Source organism: Lytechinus variegatus, chromosome 2 (genome assembly GCF_018143015.1).
Source record: "Lytechinus variegatus isolate NC3 chromosome 2, Lvar_3.0, whole genome shotgun sequence".
Lineage (NCBI taxonomy): Eukaryota > Metazoa > Echinodermata > Echinoidea > Temnopleuroida > Toxopneustidae > Lytechinus > Lytechinus variegatus.
Window position 1 is genome coordinate 81,643,298 of NC_054741.1, and position 23,480 is coordinate 81,666,777.

At 35.4% G+C, this 23,480-nt stretch overlaps 2 protein-coding genes across 4 annotated transcripts in view; both read right to left on the minus strand.

Moving 5' to 3' along the window:
• Positions 1-3,425: 3,425 nt before the first annotated feature.
• On the minus strand, positions 3,426-12,116 carry LOC121409246 (transcription intermediary factor 1-alpha-like). The gene is made up of 2 exons (XM_041601119.1): positions 11,401-12,116; positions 3,426-7,910 (listed from the first exon to the last, which is right to left on the minus strand). The coding sequence occupies exon 2, from the start codon at positions 7,898-7,900 to the stop codon at positions 6,020-6,022; it is 1,881 nt and encodes a 626-aa protein (XP_041457053.1). The 5' UTR covers positions 7,901-7,910; positions 11,401-12,116; the 3' UTR covers positions 3,426-6,019.
• Positions 12,117-20,915: 8,799 nt separating this feature from the next.
• LOC121409248 (huntingtin-interacting protein 1-like) overlaps positions 20,916-23,480 on the minus strand; it is a 51,025-nt gene continuing 48,460 nt past the window's right edge. For all 3 annotated transcript variants that reach the window (XM_041601120.1, XM_041601121.1, XM_041601122.1), the window contains one exon: positions 20,916-21,661. In XM_041601120.1, the coding sequence (XP_041457054.1) occupies positions 21,614-21,661 (48 nt within the window). In that variant the 3' untranslated portion in view covers positions 20,916-21,613. The remainder of the gene's footprint in view (positions 21,662-23,480) is intronic.

Here is a 23,480-nt window from a genome sequence, read left to right on the forward strand (position 1 = left end):
TTGAATTGACATACTGGGGTAGCACTATGCTTCTCAAGTGCAGGGCGCCTACAAAAATAGTTTTGAAGTAGAGAAAAATAGATGAAGATCATAATACTGAAATTTCATCAAAGTTGGATGAGAGATAAAAAAGTTATGACATTTCAAAGTTCGCGTTATTTCACAAAATAGTCTTATATTCAACTCTCCCATTTGCTTATCCTGGTGCCTTAGAGTTTTGTTGAAATATCATAGAAGCAGAACTTCTAGACATCACAAATTTTCTTGTTACACTTCTGGGCCCTGTGATTGATCCGATCGATTGTAACTATGGAAATCCATCAGTGTCATAATGTTTTTCTACAGGAAATGTGCACAATGTCCTTTTTATGCATAGAGAAGCGCAGTGAATTTTCAAGAAAACAATGAATGCATGAATATACATCACAGCTAGAAAATATTTTAAACAAACGTGAATAATAGATGTTGACGTTGCTGGCCGTCCATAGTTGCAATTGATCGGATCAATCGTCACTCTATGTACAACAGGGCCCAGATTTTAATGAAACTTCAGCTTGTTTGATTTTTCTCTATCCATACACACTAACTCTTGTTGTGTTGTACTTGACCTTTAAACCAGCTGAAGAAGATAGATGTAGCCACTCACGCTGATTAATCGAACGTTATCGACAGACGGTAGTTTGTGGCAGGATTTCATGATAAGTAGACTTCATAATTTATGCATTGTTATACATTTTAGAATTCACAAATAAATTGTGAAGAAGAAACATGGCATTCAGAGGAACTGAGAAGTAAGTAGTGTGATGTTTGGGGGATGTTGAACACAAACATGATAGATGAACATGATTATGATGATGAGCTTGGGAGCATGCAGTCTCACCAACGAAACAGGCTCCATACTAATGGTACTTTATTTATTTCAGTTTTATTTACGCAGGGTAGCCCTTTCAGTTATAGAACTGATTTACAAAGAGGCCCTGCAGTGCCTACACCGATAAAAAGAAACATATTTTACAATGGACATATAAATAAGATACAATCATAGTATCATACATGAAAATTTTAACCATTTAGGTTCAGAATAGAATTTCCTGGTGTTACTTCGAATTCCTTCATTCTAGCCTCAGTTAGCCTTGTAAACTGTATCAGTAAGACTTTTGCTTGACTCATACCCCCCCAAACAAAAAAGGGACCACAAAGAGGATCCAGGAGAGGGGGAGATAATACGGGGGTGGAAGAAAGAACACGAGAAAAGAGAATATCTGTGTGGGAGGGGGGGGGGTGCGTGAATAGAATTACATGGAGTGAAAGGGGACAGGAGTTGAATGGGGTGGATGGGTGTGAGTAAGAGACATAATCATGAAGTGTTTGTACATCCATGCACATCTCACATGATATATCTGTATCTTTGAGGATAAAGACAGCTAAGAAAAAAAAGTGAAATAACGAAGAGAAAATTGGTTTAGGAAGAAAAAAAGGCCCAATATTGAGAGGGATGTAAAAAAAAATCGGAAAACATCACCAGAAAGATTGTTCCAATAATGACGAGCGCCGAGAAGTTGTGTGGTAGTATAATTTGAAAGAGTAGGGAAAAGAGAAACGTCACAAGTAATTGTATGAGAATGGTGGAATTCCATTTTGCTATGCCAGATTATTCAAGGTCAAGATTGATTTTTATTGAAGGGACTTGTAAATCCGACGCGTAATGATAACCCGTCTTTGGGTGTGAATTCCGAAAGTTCAAAATTAATTTCGTCAAACTTGGATATTACATACGCACGAGGAAACTCGACCTTCCTAAATCAATGGGAATTATATTTCAAGCACATGACTTATATTACCAATATTGAGACGTGATTTATGGACCAATAACGCCCTTTGTACGACGAAGGCAGCTATCTCATCAACCATCGTATGGAAAGTCGTCATCATGATCACAATAACCACCAACCGCCATCGATCACCATCATCACATCCAACTACCGCCATCATCACCACCACCGCTATCGCACATCATCATCACTATCACGATCATCGCCACCAACACACTGCCATCATGCATCACCACCGCAATGAACATGGTCACCGTGGACCGCCGCAGAACAGGGGGGGGGGGGGGGGAGGGAACTGCCCCACATTTTTGGAATCAACCCCCCTCCCACTTTCAAAACCGTTCAGCGTATTCCCTTATCACAAGCACCAACACCCATCACAACTATATCCCACCACCATTAGAACCACCTCCCACATGGTCACAGACATCATCATGATGAAAACCAACATCCAACCATCACAATGATCACACCCACCACTCCCATCACCGTCAATGGCACATTATTTTAATCTGGCGTCATTATTCCCATGGAAACGAAATCCAAGTTATGATTGAAGCAAATGCCGAATTATGAATAAGACCCTGTTGTACAAAGAGTTAAGATTGATCCGATCAATCGCAACTATGGACGGCCAGCAACGTCAACATCTATCATGCATGTTTGTTACAAAAAAAATCTAGCTGTGATGTATATTCATGCATTCATTTTCTTGAAAATTCACTGCGCTTCTCTTTGCATAAAAAGGACATTGTGCAATTTTTGTTGTTGAAAAAAATATGACACTAATGGATTTTCATAGAGTTACGATTGATCGGATCAATTGTAACTCTTTGTACAACAGGGCCCAAATGTCACAGGAACGAATGTTGAGTAGCACATTAGTCCCATCATGGACCTAATACAAATAGGTCCATGCGGGGGTCCATAGTCCCATCTAATCACCACATTCCTCCTCATCGCCACCACGATACACCAAAATCATTCACACATCTGATCTTACCCCTCCCCCATAATCATAACCTATAATGATGTAGGGATAGGACTTCTTCATCCTTGTCTGGTTTATTTCCAATTCGTCTAATGCCAATTCGTCCAACTACCAACTCGTCTACTATCATTTCGATCTACCATCGGTTCGTCCACTATCCTCATGGTCTAAATGCCAATTCGTCCACTCCCAGTTTCGTCTAATAACCAGTTGACCCAATAACCGTAGGGTCCATATACCATTTGGTCTAATTGGACTTAGTGTGCAAAATGAATGAAAATGAAATGGATATCGGACCAACTGGTTATGAGACGAAATGGTCATAGAAGAAATGGTGATTAGACAAAGTGATGATTGGACCAAATGGTTATTGGACCAAATTGTTGTTAGACGAAATGAAGATGGACGGGATGGCATTATACTAATGAAGGTAGACCGTGTGGTGAGTGGATGAATTGGCAATTAACCCCTTGTATGCGATCCTTTTTCTTTTGTGGTCTTGTACCGTGAAGAGATCGAAGATAAAAAGACATGTTTACGAACGAAATTTCAGAAAGAACTTTTCACCAATTTTATTAACCAAAAGAGACAACATAGTTTTAATCTTTATACGCTTTTAACCTACTTTGAATATAAAGAGAAGCTGACAATAAGCATTTGATAAAAAAAATATTTATACGGAATGTACAAAAAGCGCCATTTCAACAGATAATGAAAGAACTCAGATATCAGAAATAATTTACAGCAAATTTTACACATACCACTAATTAAACCAAAACAGAGGATGTTTGTTTTATAGTAATCAATCATGGCAGATCATGCGATACTGCTGCGTCAAGCATGTTAGTTAAATAAATGTGAACACCCGATTTAGATATCTTTCTAAATCCTCCACTTCTAGCCATGTTTCCTTGCGGGAATATGGGTCTATACCTAATGTCATCGAAACGTGTTTTGATTTGAAAACTAAAATTTCAACTGCCTTTTTTTTTTTCATTCACCAGGGCTGCTCGACGAATAATGAGCTTATTTCTGTGGTTATTCTATTCTTTGACCAACTATGATTGAATTGTAAAAAGGGTGAATAAAGGTTTGCACCATTCAAGCTTAGCGTTACCTTTACATTTCTCAGCATAAAAAATGGCTTTATCGATTAGTTGTCAAGATTGAACTTCGAACTGTTGTTAGTCTATTTAGTCACGTACACGTCGATGCATGTAGTATAGTGAATTATGTCCCAATTCCACTGATATGAGGGGAGAGGTATGAACAGTAGAAGTGAATGCCAAAGAATATTTTTTGTCAAATGAAGCACACTCTACCAAGAAAATGAATAACAAAAACTGAATGGTGTATTCAACTTTGTTATCTAAAATCATGTAAAAAGACTATCATATTGTCCACTTATTTAATGTCAAAGATAATTCCCACAAGCAAGACATAATAGAAGTCAACCTTTGAAATGCATTCAAATTAAGAGCACAATACTGGAAACAAGAACTATAATGCGAGCTTCATGGAGTAAAATTCAGGGAAGCGATATTAATTCCTGTCACCAAAAACATGAAATGGGCGAAGTTCGTTACACAATTCTCCATTCATCTGTGGTTCCTGAGATCTTTGTCCATGAGAGAATAAACAGAAAGGTGTTATGACATGACTATATCCCCAAAGATATGTTTAGATGTAGTGGATATTCACTCGAAAGAATCCTGCAGCACGTCCATTTTGAATCATATACTGTTTGATATATTGACGCTGCACGCTATTTTGGCGTCAATTCGGTTATAACTTTTATATAAGATATTTACAAGAACGAGAACCCTTTAGAAAGTGATTACATCATAACGTCATTACTGTATTCACAGTTTAAGATTTCCATATTGTTTTTTACTTAACACATTAATACAGGCTGATTCCGAAATTCTAAATCAGTCATAAATGGCGTCCCGTGCGCAACAGACGCCAAAGCCTAACACTATCATCCCGGCTTCAACCAGATACACATAGGCCTACATGTAACGAGAATGATAAACTTGATTATTTTATCTACTAAATATAATTATTATGAAAATGTACAGATGTATGACATATTAATCAAACAAAAAATATATCGAGAAGACCTACTTAACCAAAAATATACACACTTTATACACGAAACTCGAAAAGATAAATCATTTCTAAGGTCTACCTAAAAAAAATAGCAACAGTCATTTCACATCACGGCTATAAAACGAATTTTGATCTATATTCCAAATAGACCTTTGCTTTCATACAAATACATAAAAGAGTGTAGAATATTACATGGCTAATAAAGTCAAAGGACACAATGTGATTCGGTAGTTAAACAAATAAGTAAAGTGATGAATGACTTCAACAGAAATTATATAAAAAGAGTTAAAGACCCTAAACAAACATTCACAGAATACGAACAAGTAAAATGTACAGAATTTCACAATTAACTGCAAACATTTATAATATATTTTCTTTATAACAAACCTAATTTTTTTTCATCGAGCAACTACACTTAGCAAAATACTCAACATCCATAACAATATATACATGTATATAGGCAGTACTATATTTACCTCGATCTAACTTAATTCATTAAAATGCCTATAAAATAGTTAAGGCACTTGAATGAATAATGAAATACTTTTATACAGAAACGGAACAAACAGTACTGAGTCAACTTATTCTCTATTAACATTCCAATAACGATACGAGGACAATATCCAAGCAAATACATAGCAGGTATTAGTGGGGTTTCTCCGAATGACAAATGTATCTTTTCTTTCACTCGTTATTTTTTGTGTTCATTTTCTTACTTGAAGTGCAATCAAAACCATTTGATTTTTTTGCATGAATGCACACTATTCAAATTACAATATTATCGATTAAACAATTTCTGAAAGGTACGATAGAGAGAAGAGGTATTGGTTTACTCTGATGAGATGGGTAATAAAGAATCTAGTCTGACATGATAGGTCTGCCATCACACCAGGAAAGGGAGGGGTGTATCCATTCTCTTAACTCATGTAACTATTCTTTCTCACTTTCTCATCTCACGATTCTCTTTTCAAGAAGAAGGCGGTGACTTCTTCTTTAAAACCTAATTTTTACATAATTATTTTCCTATTAAGGTACTCTATTTGGGTTCGATAAGGTGGTTTACTTTAAATAATACTTGGTTGATCTACGCATCTCCAGCCGTCATGGCCTCTTTGAAGATGTACATCCGGTCAGGAGTACAGAAGGCTATGCATTTTGGCGGATAGTCCTTTTTGTTGTTTTCTCCTTTGAAGAGCTGCAGGGAGTACCAGTGGCGCTTTTCTGGCTTCTCTATCTTGTAATCGGCAATGAGCGTCTGGTCATGCTTCAATTCGCTGTTGTACAAGTCGATGCTTACTAAGCCTTCATCATGCTTCACCCAGGCGATGACGATGTCGTCACTATCTGACACGGCAGGGTAACCGTAGATGTTATCGAAGAGAGTGACTTCGTGCATCTTGTTGCCGTGGAAATCGATCAGCCTTACAGAGTTGGAGTGGCTCTGCACCAGCAACTGCTTTTTGGTCTTGAGAGGGAAAACTTGACTGGGCTCATAGCCATCACATGGAATTTCATGGTGACACCCGCCACCTTCGCTGTTGAAAATTTGGATGCACTTGGCATTCCTGTAACCAACGTAGATATCATCGTAGTTGTCTACTGCTAGATCGCCTGCTCCAGCCACGTCGTACCGCGAGGTTTCGAAGCGGTGGTGTTTAACTAGCTCACCCGACTTGTTGTAAATGGTGATGTTGTTTGCCTTGTCACGTGATACTAAAGAACCATTCTTGAGGGCTGCCATTACTCGCAGCTTCGTATTCTTTAGAACAGATCTAACGACACGCCCTTCAACATCAAATATGTCGACACCTCCTTGATTACTAGCCAAAGCCATAGTACCATCAGGCAGGGTAGACATTGCAACAACGCTGTTTTTCATTGGGAATTCAACTTGCTTTGCTGCCCAATCAGCTACCTGCACTCGACCAAGATCAAGTTCATTGTTACCCTCATTTCTCTTGAAGTGGATTTTCTCTCCTAGTTTGGCAGCTATTGTTGGTTGTTTGTAGTCAGGGTTATCCCTATCAAGGATCCTTGAGAGTTCCTCGCAGAGTGTGTCATGAGCTGTCAGAGATTCCTTTTCCAGAGGATTATTGAGGCCATGGCTAACCAGCTCGGTCGCAGCATCTACATGGATAATTTGTTGGTGACTTGATTCCAGCATGTCATTCAAAGACACCTCCAGCTGATTGATTCGGTGTTTTACGTCGTTCTTCAGTATTGCCTTCCTCTCTGTCAGTCGTTTCACTGAATTCTCGTATGCCTCGTCGATCTGCTCATTCATCAGGCCCAAGAGGCTGTCTAAACGTTGCTGTTGCTCCTCCACATAGGCAGCGTATTTGTTTATGGTGTTCTTCCTCATCGAAGCTCTGGCTCTCAAACCTTCGATGTTTTCTCTCACATCCCCCTCGTGCTCCTCGACTTTCAAGATCTCATGGGTCTGCCTGGAATGCTCGAGCAACTCACAAAAGCAGATGTACATACGGCAATCAATACAGAAGCAGGATGCATCAGCAGTAGGGTGCTTCTTACACGTGGCTCTCTTCTTGAGCTGTAACTTGCCCGAGCAAAAATCGGTAATATCCACTACCTGATGCTGGGAAAAGGTACCCCACATCTTATGGATCTTCTGACATTCGTCGCACATGTACTTGCCACATTCCTGGCAGTGGACTTTAGCTAGAGGTGACTTCTCACATGATGTACAAGGGTGGCGTTGATTCTTCAGGTCATCAACAACAGACTGAAGAGCCTGGTAGGTCTGTAGATTACCGATTTCTCCTTTGGGGACGGCTGTTGTCTTCTTGCAGATGGGACATGGTAGAACGGATCGGTTCACCTGTGCGTCAGACAATTTCTCCAGACATGACTTGCAGAAGGTATGAGAGCAGGTCAGGAGCTTGGGTTCATTGATAGTCTTGAGGCAAATAGAGCACTCCAAGCTATGCAGATCAACGTCCTGCATCTTTGTTTATCTGGAAATATAAAAACACGAAAATACACTATATATCAGTACACGTAGACATATCAATGTATGTAATGTAGATTGTTTTTCTGAACCGTTTGAATTCATAATTACGTACCTAACATGCTCAAACATAAAATACTCAATAACTGTTTAATTTTATGTATTAAATGATTTATTCATTTGAACAATATTTTATTAGGGTGCCCTTTCAGCAAAAGATGGTATTAAAAGGGGCCTTAAAAGCATAAAAAATAAGTATATATACAAAGTAATTACAGTATACATACATATTTGGAATAAAAAAGGGCACATAGCATGAATACTCGGAATCATCAAAGTAGTTGTACACGAGACCCTTTGACAGTTTAACATTTGCCTGACAAAATATATGATTTGAGCTCTTTTTTAACTAGAGAGGGTGGTTAAGGTTTTTATATGAAGGGGTAAAGAAATAAACATTGATGTTGATATTATGATATTGATATAATCATGTCTGCGATAGAAAATGGTCTCGCGTCATTGATAAGACCTTATTTCGGGTCAATATTTGTTATCTTAGTAAGCATTAAGAGCACATAAGAATAATGACAACAATAATAACGATGATGATGATTATTATGATAACAATAATATGATGAAAATATGATAGGTCTGACCGTCTGACCAACATGTTATTTGAATTATTTAAATACTGTTTTAATGTAATGGTTTAATCCACGTGTGACAACTATCCTGTCGATGATGTCATATCCCTTACATAACAATATTCATATTATTATATTCAATATTATTGAAGAATGTTAAAATATGGCAGTACTCTCCTTTAGCAATTCCTGATATAGTAATATTTCCTAAGATATGTCTAATGGTAAAAAGGGATTTGGTTTTAGAGTCTGTTTCGAGTTTGGGTAAGGATCTTCTTCGAGAACTGTCGCTTCATGAAATGTCATGAATCACAATCGTGAATGTCACCCATCAAACATACTATGTACCATGGCTATTGATGACTCATTTTGCTTTTCATCTCAAAATAATTAAAAAAGCGCCAAAAACAATCGGAACAAAAACATCTGCCATTAGAAGTACAAATGACATTTAAAAGTAAACATCATAAATTATGTAAAATTATAGGATCTAGAGGTACAGAACATCCCACCTGAAAACAACAACTTAATGTGAATTACAATACAAATTAAGTTTGGCAGCCAGCCTCACCCCACCCGAATAGTTTGGAAGACCTAACTGGGCACTATTGTTTTTCATCAACATGTATGATCAGATGGAGGCCCGCAACCAAATGAATTTTTGTGGTAACCTCTGGTCCGACCCCTATGATATTGTGTATTGTCTGACTTGACATTCTGTCATCTCAGTAGGAGCAGCTGTCCTCCTTTGCATCTAATGAGGTTGACATTGGCATATGAATGTGAATAAACATTTTCAAAACATTATCAATCCAAGCAAAAGTGCATTTCATGCAATTTCTAACTTTTCAAAGACGAAATATCAACATGACTATATTCAAGTGCGCGTCCCCTGGTTTTTCATCATAATACACCAATTCTAAATTTAGAATTATAGAGACTCAAGAAGCTTTAAAGTGGTGCTGACTGTACATTTATTTGGCAATAACGTAGCTTGTTACAAGTCGAATTGATCTCCTCTCTCACAAAACATTTTATGATCAAGGTAAAGAGGTGAATGTCGTAATAGCCACAAAAGGTGTGATCTCAATGTTGGTTGTCGATTTGTCAGGATGACAATTTACGAAATCAATATGTAAGAAGACTTGATAAGATATTTCTTTAAACAGTGCAGACAAAGTTGTATAGCATTATCACTTGAATGCAGGATCATGGAGCTATATAGCTCTATGGTAGGATCAAAGAACACTGTTGATTAAATGTCTTTCTCATGTGCTCGTTGCCAGGAATCGAACCCTGGATTTCCATGTGTCTCGTCATTCGCCTTGGACCACAATACCACGGCACCTCCACCCAGACGACAATGATACCGAAGAAGATTGCATATAGGTATAAGCATTAAGCATATACTGTACATTGTTAAGTCTCTCAACATCCCAATATACAAGTATATAGGCCTACAATTTATTTTAAAATGCACACTCTTAGAAATATTAGAAAACTCTGAGAAATATTAGAAATTAGAATTGTACAACCTTTCTTTGTCCCGTATTTTGATCATTTTGAAGTTATTCAAAGAAACAGAAAAATGTTCTAACAGTCCTTTAGATTTTAGAACCATTTTTTGTTCGACAAGCAACCCTTTCATGTTCTTTATACATAATTATCTATGGGGCTCTTGTTGGTGCGAAGATCAGTCGTATGTCAGACAGAAAGTATTTCTTCCATTTTTTGATTTAGTTATTATGGGCAAAGGAACCAAACCTTGATTTTCTCTTTTTTTTACGTTTTCAAGCGGCAAACAAGACCAGTGAATTAAAGACCAGCTGACCTTCTACATCTAGCACAATTATGTAGGTCATTTACTTGACCTAGACTTGCCCACTGCAACCATTGATGAAGTCAAGTTACTCAAGTATATACCTCAGCGGAAATAACCATGGTTTGAAGTATTATTGGCAACCTGCTAATAGTTATTACGGAATGTCACGTATAAAAGCATATTTTTTTGTTCATGACATACATACGATTACATTCGAGTATTATAATGCCACCTACGTAATGTTTATTTGTTCTCTTATGTAGGGTAATTGTCTTCAATGTTTTATATTAATTATTCTTCGATACTGCTCCTACTATACTACCAAATTTCTTCCTTCTTTTCTCCCACTTCTTAGTCATAATCTGCCTCCTCCGCTTCTTGAAATTTTCAGATATGAAAATGGGTGTGGTCAAATCTTCACAAGGATAAGTGTTACGTCCTTTAGCGATATGAATAATAATCAATGTACAATATATAGGCCTATAACATATCGACTGGGCATTTTTTGTTGTTATCTCTTTTCATCATCAGGAGTTTCATTCTATTCGTTTTTATGTGGTTGTTCTTGTTAGTTGTTCTAGTTCTAACAACGTCTGCATTCATTTCTACTGATATCAGCAATCTCTCACCTTACAGGAGGAAGGATAGAGGAGAGATGTCGTATTGTTAAATATATCGCAGTATAATTCTCCGAGATAACGCTATGATATAGTGTCAAACAGGATCTTGCTTATTATATTATGGGCATTTTTTTCTTCTGATGAAGACAATTGAAAATCCAAGACAAAATGCTTCATTTAATATTCTAGTTTGAAATCAAGACCCTTTAACATAATTATTTTGGTATGATGTTCGAATATATAGCCCTTCCCCTTTCCACCTATGATGTAGCGAAACCAACAACAGGTCCGGCAACAGGTCAAATTCGTCTCAAGGACTTGAACCCATTTGAAGAATCAGTGGACCTGAAAAAAAATGACACCAATTTGTTAGATACAAAAATGGACAAAAGAACACGTTTGGAAATTTACCTTTATCCTTGACGATGTTCGAGACAAAAAGTATTGTATCCTTGTGCAGTTTATCCCTCTTTTATCTTTCCTTTATAGCGTCATTAAATAGCAAATATAAAGAAATGGAGATGCTTGTGATGTTGGCAGTATTCGAGTAATCAAACAAAAATGTGTCCATTTATTCGACAAAATCAATATCTCTTTGAATGTATGCGATGAAGTGTTGCCTTGCGAAATGAAGAGCGATATTCCGAGTAGAATGTATATGACAATATCTGGTATGTTAGAAAATGGCGCCTTGTGTATAGAAGAAACGTGGTTGTACACAGAAACTATATAGTTCAACTGCAGCTAGGGATACATGTGACAAGGTAGCTTCGATCTGTTGAACTATCTATTCATTCTCTCTGGAATGCGGTGATTATTCAAATGATACACATTGGCGTTCATGCATATCAACCAAGTTTGGCTGAGAGAGAATCAGCTTTGTGTAGAGTCAGAATTAGATCACCGCTCCTCAATAAATTACAATCCATCCGATACTCCGTGCTAAACTAGATGCATGCAGCAGTGATGTCGTCGAAATTCGACACGAAAGTGAGACGTCGTCGTATTCCTGATCGCATGTAGTAGGCTCGTAGTCGACAAATTCGTCCGCTCTTCCACGCTATACACCCCTATCGCTGCCGCCGTTTTTTGCACACTGCACTACAGTTATTTCTCAAATATTGTCCACAGGTCTGTGGACAATATTCGAGAAATTACTGTAGTACAGTGTGCAAAAACGGGTGGTTGCGGCAGGGGTGCATTACTCAATGGTATGGCGTTCCTTGATAATCTTTCCCTATTGAATGCATGTAAACGCCACAGCCACGCCCCTACGGCTTGTATAGGGCAAGCTTTCGGGTCCCGATGAGTAAAGTTAGCGTCATTGGCGCCCCAGAAGTTCTTGTGATTGGCCCCCTGGTTATATAGAGTCAAAGGGTCGGTGGTATTGTTAGCAGCAAACAAGTATACTGTATAGCACGCGGGGTCTCAATCACAATGGGAATGATAGCGTCTCTTCGTGCCAGGATAAAAAAAATATCCTCTATGAAACATTTTAAAAGACTTTTTTTGCATCTCAATTATTATTTTGTGCAATACAGCTAGGAATGTGGTCCTATATTGAAATCGGCATTGCTTGTTATTGAAGTTTGTAACTCCTTCGTAATGTTTCACACCAAGTCGAAAAACAAATTGTTTTTATTCAAATATTCAAAGGTAAATATCACAATTTTTACTCTAATGGAAAACTTTTCATTCAATAAAAAGAAATTAATACACTAAATATATCTATCTTCTATAGTAGCCATACTTTGTCCAGGCAAATAACGCCCATTTTCATGTACTTTTTCAACGCCTGATTTGGGGAATATGCTAACTCATATGGTCTTCATCACAAAACGAATATTAAGCATTTTTATACCGTATTCACAATTCTTGCATAAAATAGGCCTACATGAAGTTGCAATGTTTGATTCCAATCCTCTCACCAAAAAACTGTTCCCGACATTCGAAGAGAGTCTTCAATCCGGCATATTCAAAGGTGCAGATTATATTAGAACATTAGGATTTGAAATGGGTACACAAGTGAAACCAATATGATGTGCTTAATTTTGAAAGTGGATAATTATATGAGGTTATCGGGAGGCTATATGAAATAAAATAAACAGAGAAATAAACTGGATTACAGATAAACGATCTTTCTATGGAAGAATGCGTGTAGAAAACTATATTTTAGCATTGGTCGTTTTTCTAAAAACAGTACTTTAAACACACACCAAAAAATGTAGTTGTAATGGATCTTTCTGGATCTTTACCCTATGCACTTCTAGTCTAAATTGTTCTTGAAATCTTACGCAGTAAACCCACTGTCTGTAATCAATAATCATTGTTATACCTTATTAAGGCCCGGTGATCGGCAATTTAATGGGCTTAGAAAGTGATCGTTTGTTTGATTCAAGTTACAGGGGAAGCATTATGATTATGTAATACACAGACTTTGGTGTCACTAAAAGTATATGAACCATTTTGTTTGAGCAAAATGTCTATTTTTGACAATATTGAATTTTCGACCCTTTCGTAACCGCTTCATGCCCAGATGATTCCATTATATTCTCAGAAGAAAGTAGATGTAGTGTATTTGGTCAATCAACCCTCGTATTTGAACTTCTGTTCATCTTTTGAAGAATTTCATTTCAACAATAACTGTAGACGGAACCTTATTCTTACCCACCACGGTTCGCTCACCATGATTGGATTATCACCTCATTCCTGGTTCGAAAATAAAAACATTTAAAAGTTCATCTACAGTCTGGAGCGATTGCACAAAAAACAAGAGTTGCAACTTGCAATAAACAAAATGATTCGGCAAAGTATACACTCTAAAAAAATATTGGAAAAAATCTTAACTAGCACGAGGGTAATTTTGCAACCAATTTGGGGAAGTATTTTACCCAATGCGGGAAGCATATTGTCCAGTTAAAGGTTAAGAATATGAGGGAAAATTTTTAAAGCAGTAACTACTTTAGAATGGGCAAAATTTTAATCACACTGGATACATAAAAGTGCCCAGTGTTGGTTGGACATGATCATAATTACCCTCATGGAGCATTTTTATCCAATATATCTAAGCGTGTAATGTCTCGTGGGCACGTATTTCACTTTTTATTTTTCAAAATAGCAAACTAATACAAGAAACAAAAGTTTGAAAACATGTACAATGATTATAATTAAAGCTACATAATATACAGCGCTTTTCAGTATCAAAAGTCTATTTAAGCGATCACCGTTTTAAAGAATAGATTCCCGTCAGATATACGCATTTACATTACCCAGTTGCGGACAAATCTCTTGCTATAGGAAATAACGCCATGGCTTGGATCCGAACCGACGACCCATCGATTGAAAGGCAGTTAGTCGAATCAGAATCACTAGACCTCAGAATATATATATATATATTCAATTCATATAGATATTTATTTTTTATATGAAAAAAAAAACATTATTACAATGAATCTGACGTCCACGTAAGACAAATATACATTTTTCCTTATCGTTTTTTTTTTATAGTAATAGGCCTAATTCATTTTTATTTGATATTATCATATTGTTGAGGATATTCTTTTTTCCGTTTCTTTGCTCATTGCCATCATCTTTCCTCGATGGTGCTTCAAAACATATATTTAAAAAAAAGTGATTACTTACTATTATGTGAAATTCTATTATTGAGTCAGTGTGCCCTCAAATCGAGGACCCTCGTTCGAGGGCAGCTTCAACACGCTGGGGGTTATGTACCCTCGATCGACAGTACAAGGCACCTTGGCGTGGGTTCCAGAAGAAAAAAAATATATCCCAGATTATGAATGGGGACAATAGGGATTTGTGTAGTCAAAATCACGCACCCCAGCGGAATGGGGAAATAGAGGATCGGATGACAATACCAGCAAAGCCTCGGGGAAATTCAAGGCACGCTGCGCCGAGGAAAGATGAACGTTGACATTAGTTTGACGGAATATTTTTGAGCTCTGTTCAAGCTCACGGGCAATCGACCTTGATTTTGTTATGGCCTGCACTAACATTCCATTCCTTTGACTGAGTCTTTTCTTACGTGTTTCGCATGTGTGAGTTTGATTCCCCCTTGAGTTTGGTCGGACTTGACTTTACGACCGAAACTCTGCCGCTATATAGGCCTACTTTGCAAACTAATGACATAATTATGTGTATATAGGCATATTTGAAAGCTACGACCAGGATACTCTCATACTCTAGTAATTTTCTTCTATTTGTCACTTACATTAAGAGAAGCTTTGAGGATAAATTTATCTAAACAAATTGATATGAACAAATAGAACACAGAAAAGCATAGCACTGAATTTGCCAATTTGTCATAAAACGGATGCAAATAGTTTCGCGTATTATTATTTACTAAAGTTTATACACATTTGGTCAGAACCTGCAATGAGAGAGTCGCCGACTGATGTAACACGCTAACTTTAAAATTTCGTATTTTGTGTAAAAATTATATAATTTTGTTATTGTATCATTTTCAGCATGGACCTACGTCCATGTTTTCAGAAACGACTCTTACAAGGCGAGATGCTTTGGATATTAATTATTATCAAGGAATGTTATGAACTAAATGTGGGAGTAAGAATTCGATGAATCAGCCGGACAAACATCTTCTTATGCAATTGTGGTCAGATATAATTACATGGTTGATGATAAAGGCTTAATCGATGTGTCATCATTGGTCACCACTTATTCTTTGTCAAAGATGAAAACCAGAAATTATTCTCTGCCATTATATTCCGATCAATTCGACAGTAAGTATCGTTAGAAGATGGGAGAGGGACTGAGAGGGATTGAAGAAGTAAAACAGAAATAAGACAGGAGAGAACGAAAGGAAGAAAAAAAAGATGAAATAAAAAGAAGGGGATACATCGACAAAACGAGGGAGGGGCGAATGATTACCATGTTTGCATTTTTATAGGTTTATACCATGTATACAATAGTTTTTACCATACTCTCTATGACATTCTTTTGCCCAAGAAAAGTACAATAATACAATAAGTTTTCTTTATCACCTGTTTATTGTCGATATTACCAGTCATGGTAACTTGTCATAATAGTAATGTTAATGAGTGTTTTGTGAAGATGACAATGAGGAACTAAGTGATGAGATTATCAAATAGAACGGATGTCATAGTAGTTAGAAAATGCACAACAGCAACTCCTGGGCAATTAAAAGGGTCCTGAATTAAAGTATACCCAAACATCGTGGCACTTGTCAAAGTATTATAAACAATCATAATCATTTAGAATAAACTTCTGAAAAAAAGTTTCCAACATAAAATCCCCAGGGACCGATGAACTTTGTCTTTCTCAAAAAGTTACCATGCAGGCAGAGGCCAGTGCCCCTCAACCAATTAAAGGCAAGGATTTTACTGAAAATAGTCGATCAGCACAATTTAGTCAGTGTTAACAACTTTCATTAAATACCCCAGTGACACCTGACAAATTAATGGTAAACAGTAAGAATCGCATTACTATATGAAAGACAGAGTCTCCTCATTAATAGTCGAATATATAATTTCAAAGGTGAAAACTTCTCGATACAGGACAGTTCTAGTCCTAATTCTTTTTCATTATGCATTAAAATTAGTATGACTGATAGACCTTGCTTTAATGTCTTCTTCATTGCTCACCTACCAGCTTTCTTCAATTTCCTAAATGTCTCTGCCACCGGCCCCTGTCTGCTTCTTACAAGAAATATCACAATATCTGTAAATATGGTAATATAAGAAGATATCTGTATAACATGATCAGGAACACTGTTAGTATACTTGTACACTGTGGACAAAGAAAATATGCCACCGTTTAAAAGGAAATCTGAAAAGAACATGAAACATTATAAATTAATTAATTGGAAAATCCCCCTCCCAAAAATAACCTAACCATCATGTTACACTCTAAAAAAATATTGGGTAAAAGTGCTCCATGAGGGTAATTATGTGTCCAATCAACATTATATATTTCCTTTGGGCATTTTTAGAAATACTCTTTTTATTGCAAGTTTTGTAAGAATTGCTTCCTAATACATATAATGCACACAAGAAAGCCATTATTTGCATGGTTTTTAAAATTTAGTTGCGCTGAATATTTCCAAATTGAACAATTATATAATGCAATATTTCTGTGTGAACACAGGCTTGAATTATAATCTCATAATTTATGTAAATACGTTTATAATCAAATTGTACAGTTTAAGATACAATTATAAGGAATAGAATGCAGCATCATTTTACAAATTACACAGCAATATGAATCAACTTTTTTGGATCAATGCTATGAGAGAATCAAATTCTCTTCCACCAGATATAACTTTGAAAATATATTTCATTTTAAGGGTGTCAAAAGTGTAAACCATGCAAATGTTATACTCCAGTGTTTGAAGTCTAGGATTGTGCATTTTATTTCTGATTCTTTGTTTTACTTCGCTGTTTTTATGCAAAATATTGCAAATTCATTATAATTTATTATTCTGATAATAATAATACTAATGTCATATTTTACCCAGGGTAGCCACTTCAGTTCTGAAAATTGTTCTCCCAGCAGGCTGTGCTTTGATGTTAAGGTAGCTGTTCAGATAAAACCTGTTGGGTTTTATAAAGCAGCAAATTCCAATTTTCTACACATATATCATGGTATTGATATTGTATATTGATTACTAAATTTATACCTGTTGATGTTACTGCATTTATATAAAATGGAATAAAATAATGTTTCATTGATTGGATACCAGAAGCTCCAACACACACTTTCTTCTGGTCTAATCCTGCCCAAGCTTTAGTTAGCATTGCTCACTCAAACTTCAGACTGTTTTAGGTCCACTAGTGTACCTCTAATCCAATTGCATTTGCTAGATCATTTTGTTAATTAAAACATGCTGCAATGCTGTTTGTTAACTGGCACAGGCATGGCCACTTACTTGAGCCAATGGCTATGGCTGTGCATACATGACATAGCATCAGCAGCAAACTCATGCGTTATCACAGAATTTGACAGAAGAAATTGACATTAAGTCAAAACCCTAGGACAATCATAGACAAAATAACACCATGTCAAATGATTTAGTTTTGACCAATATCAGTGCTTATAATCTCAGTGTGGGCCCTATGGGGGTACATTATAAAGTACTATTACCAATTAATTAATGACACAACACATAAGCGAATTCATCAAGGAAAAGGAATATTACACCAAAAATATAATAAGAACACAGTCAAAGATTGTGATTTGTTCGTCACATCACATTTTAATATATGATTATGCACAAGTTTGTATGTACATGTACACGAGAACTGAAAAGGTAGGCATACAATACACTTGTGTAAAGATCTCAAGATTATTGTCCCTGAACAAACTCCCGATGAAAGTCATATACCCTCTAGAAATAAAATGAACATATAAGTGATAAAGGAAATTAAACACACTTGAAAAACTGATGTGATGCATCTTATAAAAGTCTAGGAATGGCAACATAATATAACGATTAAAACTGTATCATTATCGAAGATCAAAAAAAAAAATATGAGTGTAGATCTATCATATTTTATTTTAGTCACTCTTGTGACCCCCCTAAAAACACATGTCAGGGTAGAATATCATCTCATTATTTCAAGTAAAATAAAGAATTGAATTTCAAAATAAAGATAACTTTTTTTTTCATCAGGAAAAAAAAATCAAACATAACCTTAGAGGTTTCATGATTTATTGACAATTATGAAAAATGTTTTTGCAAAGGAAAATACAAATTCAAGGACTTGAGCTCTGGTTGACAATAATCCTTAGCACATTCTCCTTAACAATGTACTAGTCTACAAAGAAATAAATGTAATCATATCTCAATATATATATATATATATATATATATATATATATATATATATATATATATATATATTTATTCATTTATTTAAAAGCTTCCTCCAATATATATCAGTGGGAGTTTTTATTACAGAACAATAACTTGAATATGGAATTTTGTGGAAACGATGCAAATTCCCTTAAAGTGTTTTTTTTTAAGACAATGGTTGGGCAAATAAAAAGTGCCTAGGCTGTATGAAAACCCAAGCAATGTAATGTGTGAAAGGGTACTTGGTTGAAGGATGGGTTACACATAGTTTTCATATTCTCCCAGTAACTTTCACGTCTTCCTAAGCTTCAATCTTCAATCCAAAACTCCCTACTTGTTCTTTTATATACACATGCACGTTGTTAGATTAACTAATGTTACAAGAAATAAACATTGTTGTTCACTTTCACTGTTTATATACACGAGTGATAAATAGAAAAATAGAATATAGAAATAATTTGATAAATACAACACATAGTGACAAATGCATGGAAGATGTACAATGTTGGTAAAAATGTGGAAAATCTGGCTGCAATTTTATATACCTTTACAGCGTATTACTTTATATTTGTTTCATTATGCATGCATGATTTGATACACGTATTTACGAGCAAAAAAGCAGCAAGAAATTATCATTTTACATATCAATACACTATCATAGGAAATATCATTACAATGCTTTTCATTCATATTTCAGAAACTTTCTATTTTCTGAGTTTAACTTAACTAACATTTGCAATGCAATATTCAGATATACACTAAACACTTCAAAAGTTAATAAATGAATTAATCTTGAACAAAAATCATAAATTTTGCTTAAAAGTTTTGTAATCAAATTTGATTCACTTATAATACCCATTCATACCTCATTTTGGATATTAGATATTGTCAGTTTAAAGTAATCTTAAACACAAGCTTTTATGTGTGAAAACTATCACAACTGATTGGCATAACTGAGTAGGTAGTAACAATTAAGTAAGATGATTACACATATATCAAGTATTTCAATGTTTTCTTCAGGCTATCTTGACTCTTGTAGTAATATTCTCATGAAATAACCATTAATTAGGACTGAAAATCCACTCATTTCATATTCCAAGCCTCATTTTTCCCCACTCAACATTTAAGATAAAAAAGTCATCTTAGTCTTAGTCTTAGAAATCAATTTTACTCTCATGTGGTTTTTTTAATTTTCAAAACTGGATCACAATATCATATCTGTGAAGGCACTACATTTGAGCGTGGTTTGCATTTAATGAGGGGTACCATAGAGCACTTCATTAATTTGTACTACATCAAAACTGAGTATGATAAATTGTAATAAATTTGATGCTTTATATGCATCAGGATACCAACCAATGTATACAATCAAACAAAATAATTTTCTCAAATTATAATATTCCATGGCTATTTGCTTTCCCATTTGAATATTTTCTGATTGCTTGAAATATCACATTTCCAACACATAGTTTAACAATTAAGCCAGCCGTTAAAGGTTTGATTCAAAATACAATCATCAATAGGCCTTCATTTTGAAAAATATATTGTCTAAATAGGGTATCTCAATTTACATATCGTTGGGTTTCCTTGTTTTTAACATAAAATGCTATAAATTGGAAAATATGAAATTGATCATTTACATACAGATATACAAACAGCTGAAACTTACTTTTAAATGTATCCAAGAAAATAAAACTGGGAGTCAAAATGGCAGCATCTCTTACATACACCTCTAATGCCACAATGGGCTATTTCTTGTACGTCAATAAATAAGATACATGGTATACTAACAAATATAAATAAACAGATACACAGAGTAGTTTTGAACTGTAATGAATGATGTTTGGTATAGCACCATATACTTATTATTATGTTTGGGTTTCTTCATTTGTGAAGAGTACATTTATTCCTATGAACACAATTTCATTTTCAGGGAACTTTGTAAAACTGACCAAATATCACATTGTCAATAATTTATTTGGTTAAGTTCACAGAGAGAATGATAAGTGATTCTGAATATATGGATGGGAGTGCTGTAAAAAATAAGGATGAATGCCTATTAATAGGGCAAAAAGACACCAACATGGCTTTGAATCCAAAATTTCTGGTTATATATCATGGCTCTATAAACACTGAGCCACAGCAAATATTACAGGATTTCAACCACAACACAGAGAAATACTGCCCATGAGGAAAGGTTTTAGAAAGCTTTTGGTTTGCAGGAACATGACCTTGAAAAGGTGAAATATTGAAATTTCATTTTGAAAACTTTTATTTTCTAACATAAGACATTTGCAGCCACAATGTCAACATTATCAAAGTGTTTGGTATTGCTGATATGAATGACTGAATGGACAATGGCATTTTGCAAGAATATATAATATTACATGAAATGTAAGGTATCATTAATATTTTTGTTTGTTTCAAAGTAAACAATATCTAAACAAACCCAATGAAATGGTGTATGTTTGACAACATAAGTGACGATGGCATGGGAGACCACTGTAAGGACTGTGTTCCATGAAGCATCTTGTCAGTAAATTTCACTGATACATTTTTCTCTAAGCCAATCAGATGCAAGGATTTCAGAAACTTATTGCAGTTGTCAATAAAAATCACTGACCATTTCTTTAATGAAATGCTCCCCATGATAATACCCGCATAGTTTACTTGTCACAGCCATCTCTGTCAACATTCTCTACGGTTGTACCATGTCTATCCACATAATCTCATCACCTACTATCATCTACAAACTGAGCACATGTGTCTTCTCTACACCAGATCAGCGTATTCTCCTTGTCCTCCAAAGTCAACATCATCCTGAAAAAAATAACGAATATTAAAATTAAGGATGAAGATGGTGATGACAATGATGGGGAAAAAATGATCAAAGGGTGATGATGATAAAAGCTGCAATTTGTTTATCTTAAAAAGGTGAAATTAGCACTTACATGTAAGTTATATTAATCACACTGTTCATTGGATTAAAGCTTGGTTTATACAGACAATGCATAAACATTCTCCATTCACATGGTTAAATGTACAATCTTTTAGTAGGTTCATCATTCATTCTAAACATAGCATCAGTGGGCTGTTAATGCCTTGTGTCTCAAGATTTATCAAATAATCTTAGGGAAAGCTGTAATTTATAAGTATATGTGGGGCATAAGTGGCAACAATCTTTCCCCTGTAAAAAAAGGTCTCTGCTTCTGTTACAAGACTGTTAGATACAAAACTTATATGAGGTTGCCACCTTTAGCATAATTCTAAAATACAATTTTTCCAGAGCTCTTCCTCATCCTTTTTAATTACTTAATTAATATTTGGTATGTCACATCTAACACCTGGGAAAATAAATTTATCACTGCAAATGATATAAAGACCACAAAATTATCATTGTTTGTGTGACCATAAAATAACGTGTGATAAACAATATATTAGCATATTGCATTTGGCAGGGTAAGAGACACAGATATACTGTTACAGAAAGACAGAGAGAGAGGGGTAGAGACCTAGAATTAACAAAGCTCAACATGTCAGTCTGAAACAGCATGAAGACTACATGTATACAAGTTTTTTTTTCAAGGATACATGACTGTTCAGAGCAGTTGATGATTTTAATAATGCATTTCCATGACAGATTTGATGGATGTAAAAAAAAGGACCAAAATTTTGAAAATGTGATGAAATTCTTTGTAACTTGCAGACCATTCAGTGGTAATGGTATCAAGATGGCACGCAGATGATATCCTTAAATGCAGCTTGTGCTAGATGCATGTATGAGTACTGGGATTCATGTAAAAGAGTAAAACCATAATGTATTCACACACACAGAACATACTAGTACTGAAATGTTGAATACAACAAAGATATGTGAGGGGATTAAACACTACACATGTTAGAAGCTGTGTCAGAAATGGTGAATGTGATTTATTCTTAGCACTTGAGTAATTCGAAAGAGTAAATTTATGGTGTAAGGATATACTGCAGCAGGGTTAGGTCAAGGAAGAACCTATAAAGACAGAACTTTTCCCTTCATTAACGAAGCACACTGGTATACCCACGATGGGAATGAACAGTGAGCTGGGATAATGGGAGTGAAGGAATGAAGGGACAGTGACTCTGGTGACACAAAGATATGATTAAAGGTCAATCTAACCAAAGAAAAATGATGATTTGAATCGATAGAGAAAAATCAAACACTAAAAAATCAAGCAATCATAACACTAAAAATTTCATAAAAATCCAATGTAAAATAAGAAAGTTATGACATTTTGAAGTTGCACTTATTGTACAAACAACGGTTATATGCACGACTTAGAGACTTGCAAATGAGTGTTGTTGATGATGTCCCTCAATCACTATTTCGTTTTTTTTACATTTGAATTATACAATATTGTAATTTTTACAGATTTGACAACAGGGATCAACATGACTGAACCAAAAAATGTTAAAACACTGGTAATACCACATGTTCAGGGAGGAATAAAACCTTGTTGCACATGACAACGAGGAGAAAATTACAAAATTTCATATAATAAAATACATAAGAAATAGTGAGTGATGTCATCAGTTCCCTCATTTGCAAAAAGAATAGGATGAGCATATACGGTAATGGTATTATGAAGCAAGTGTATCT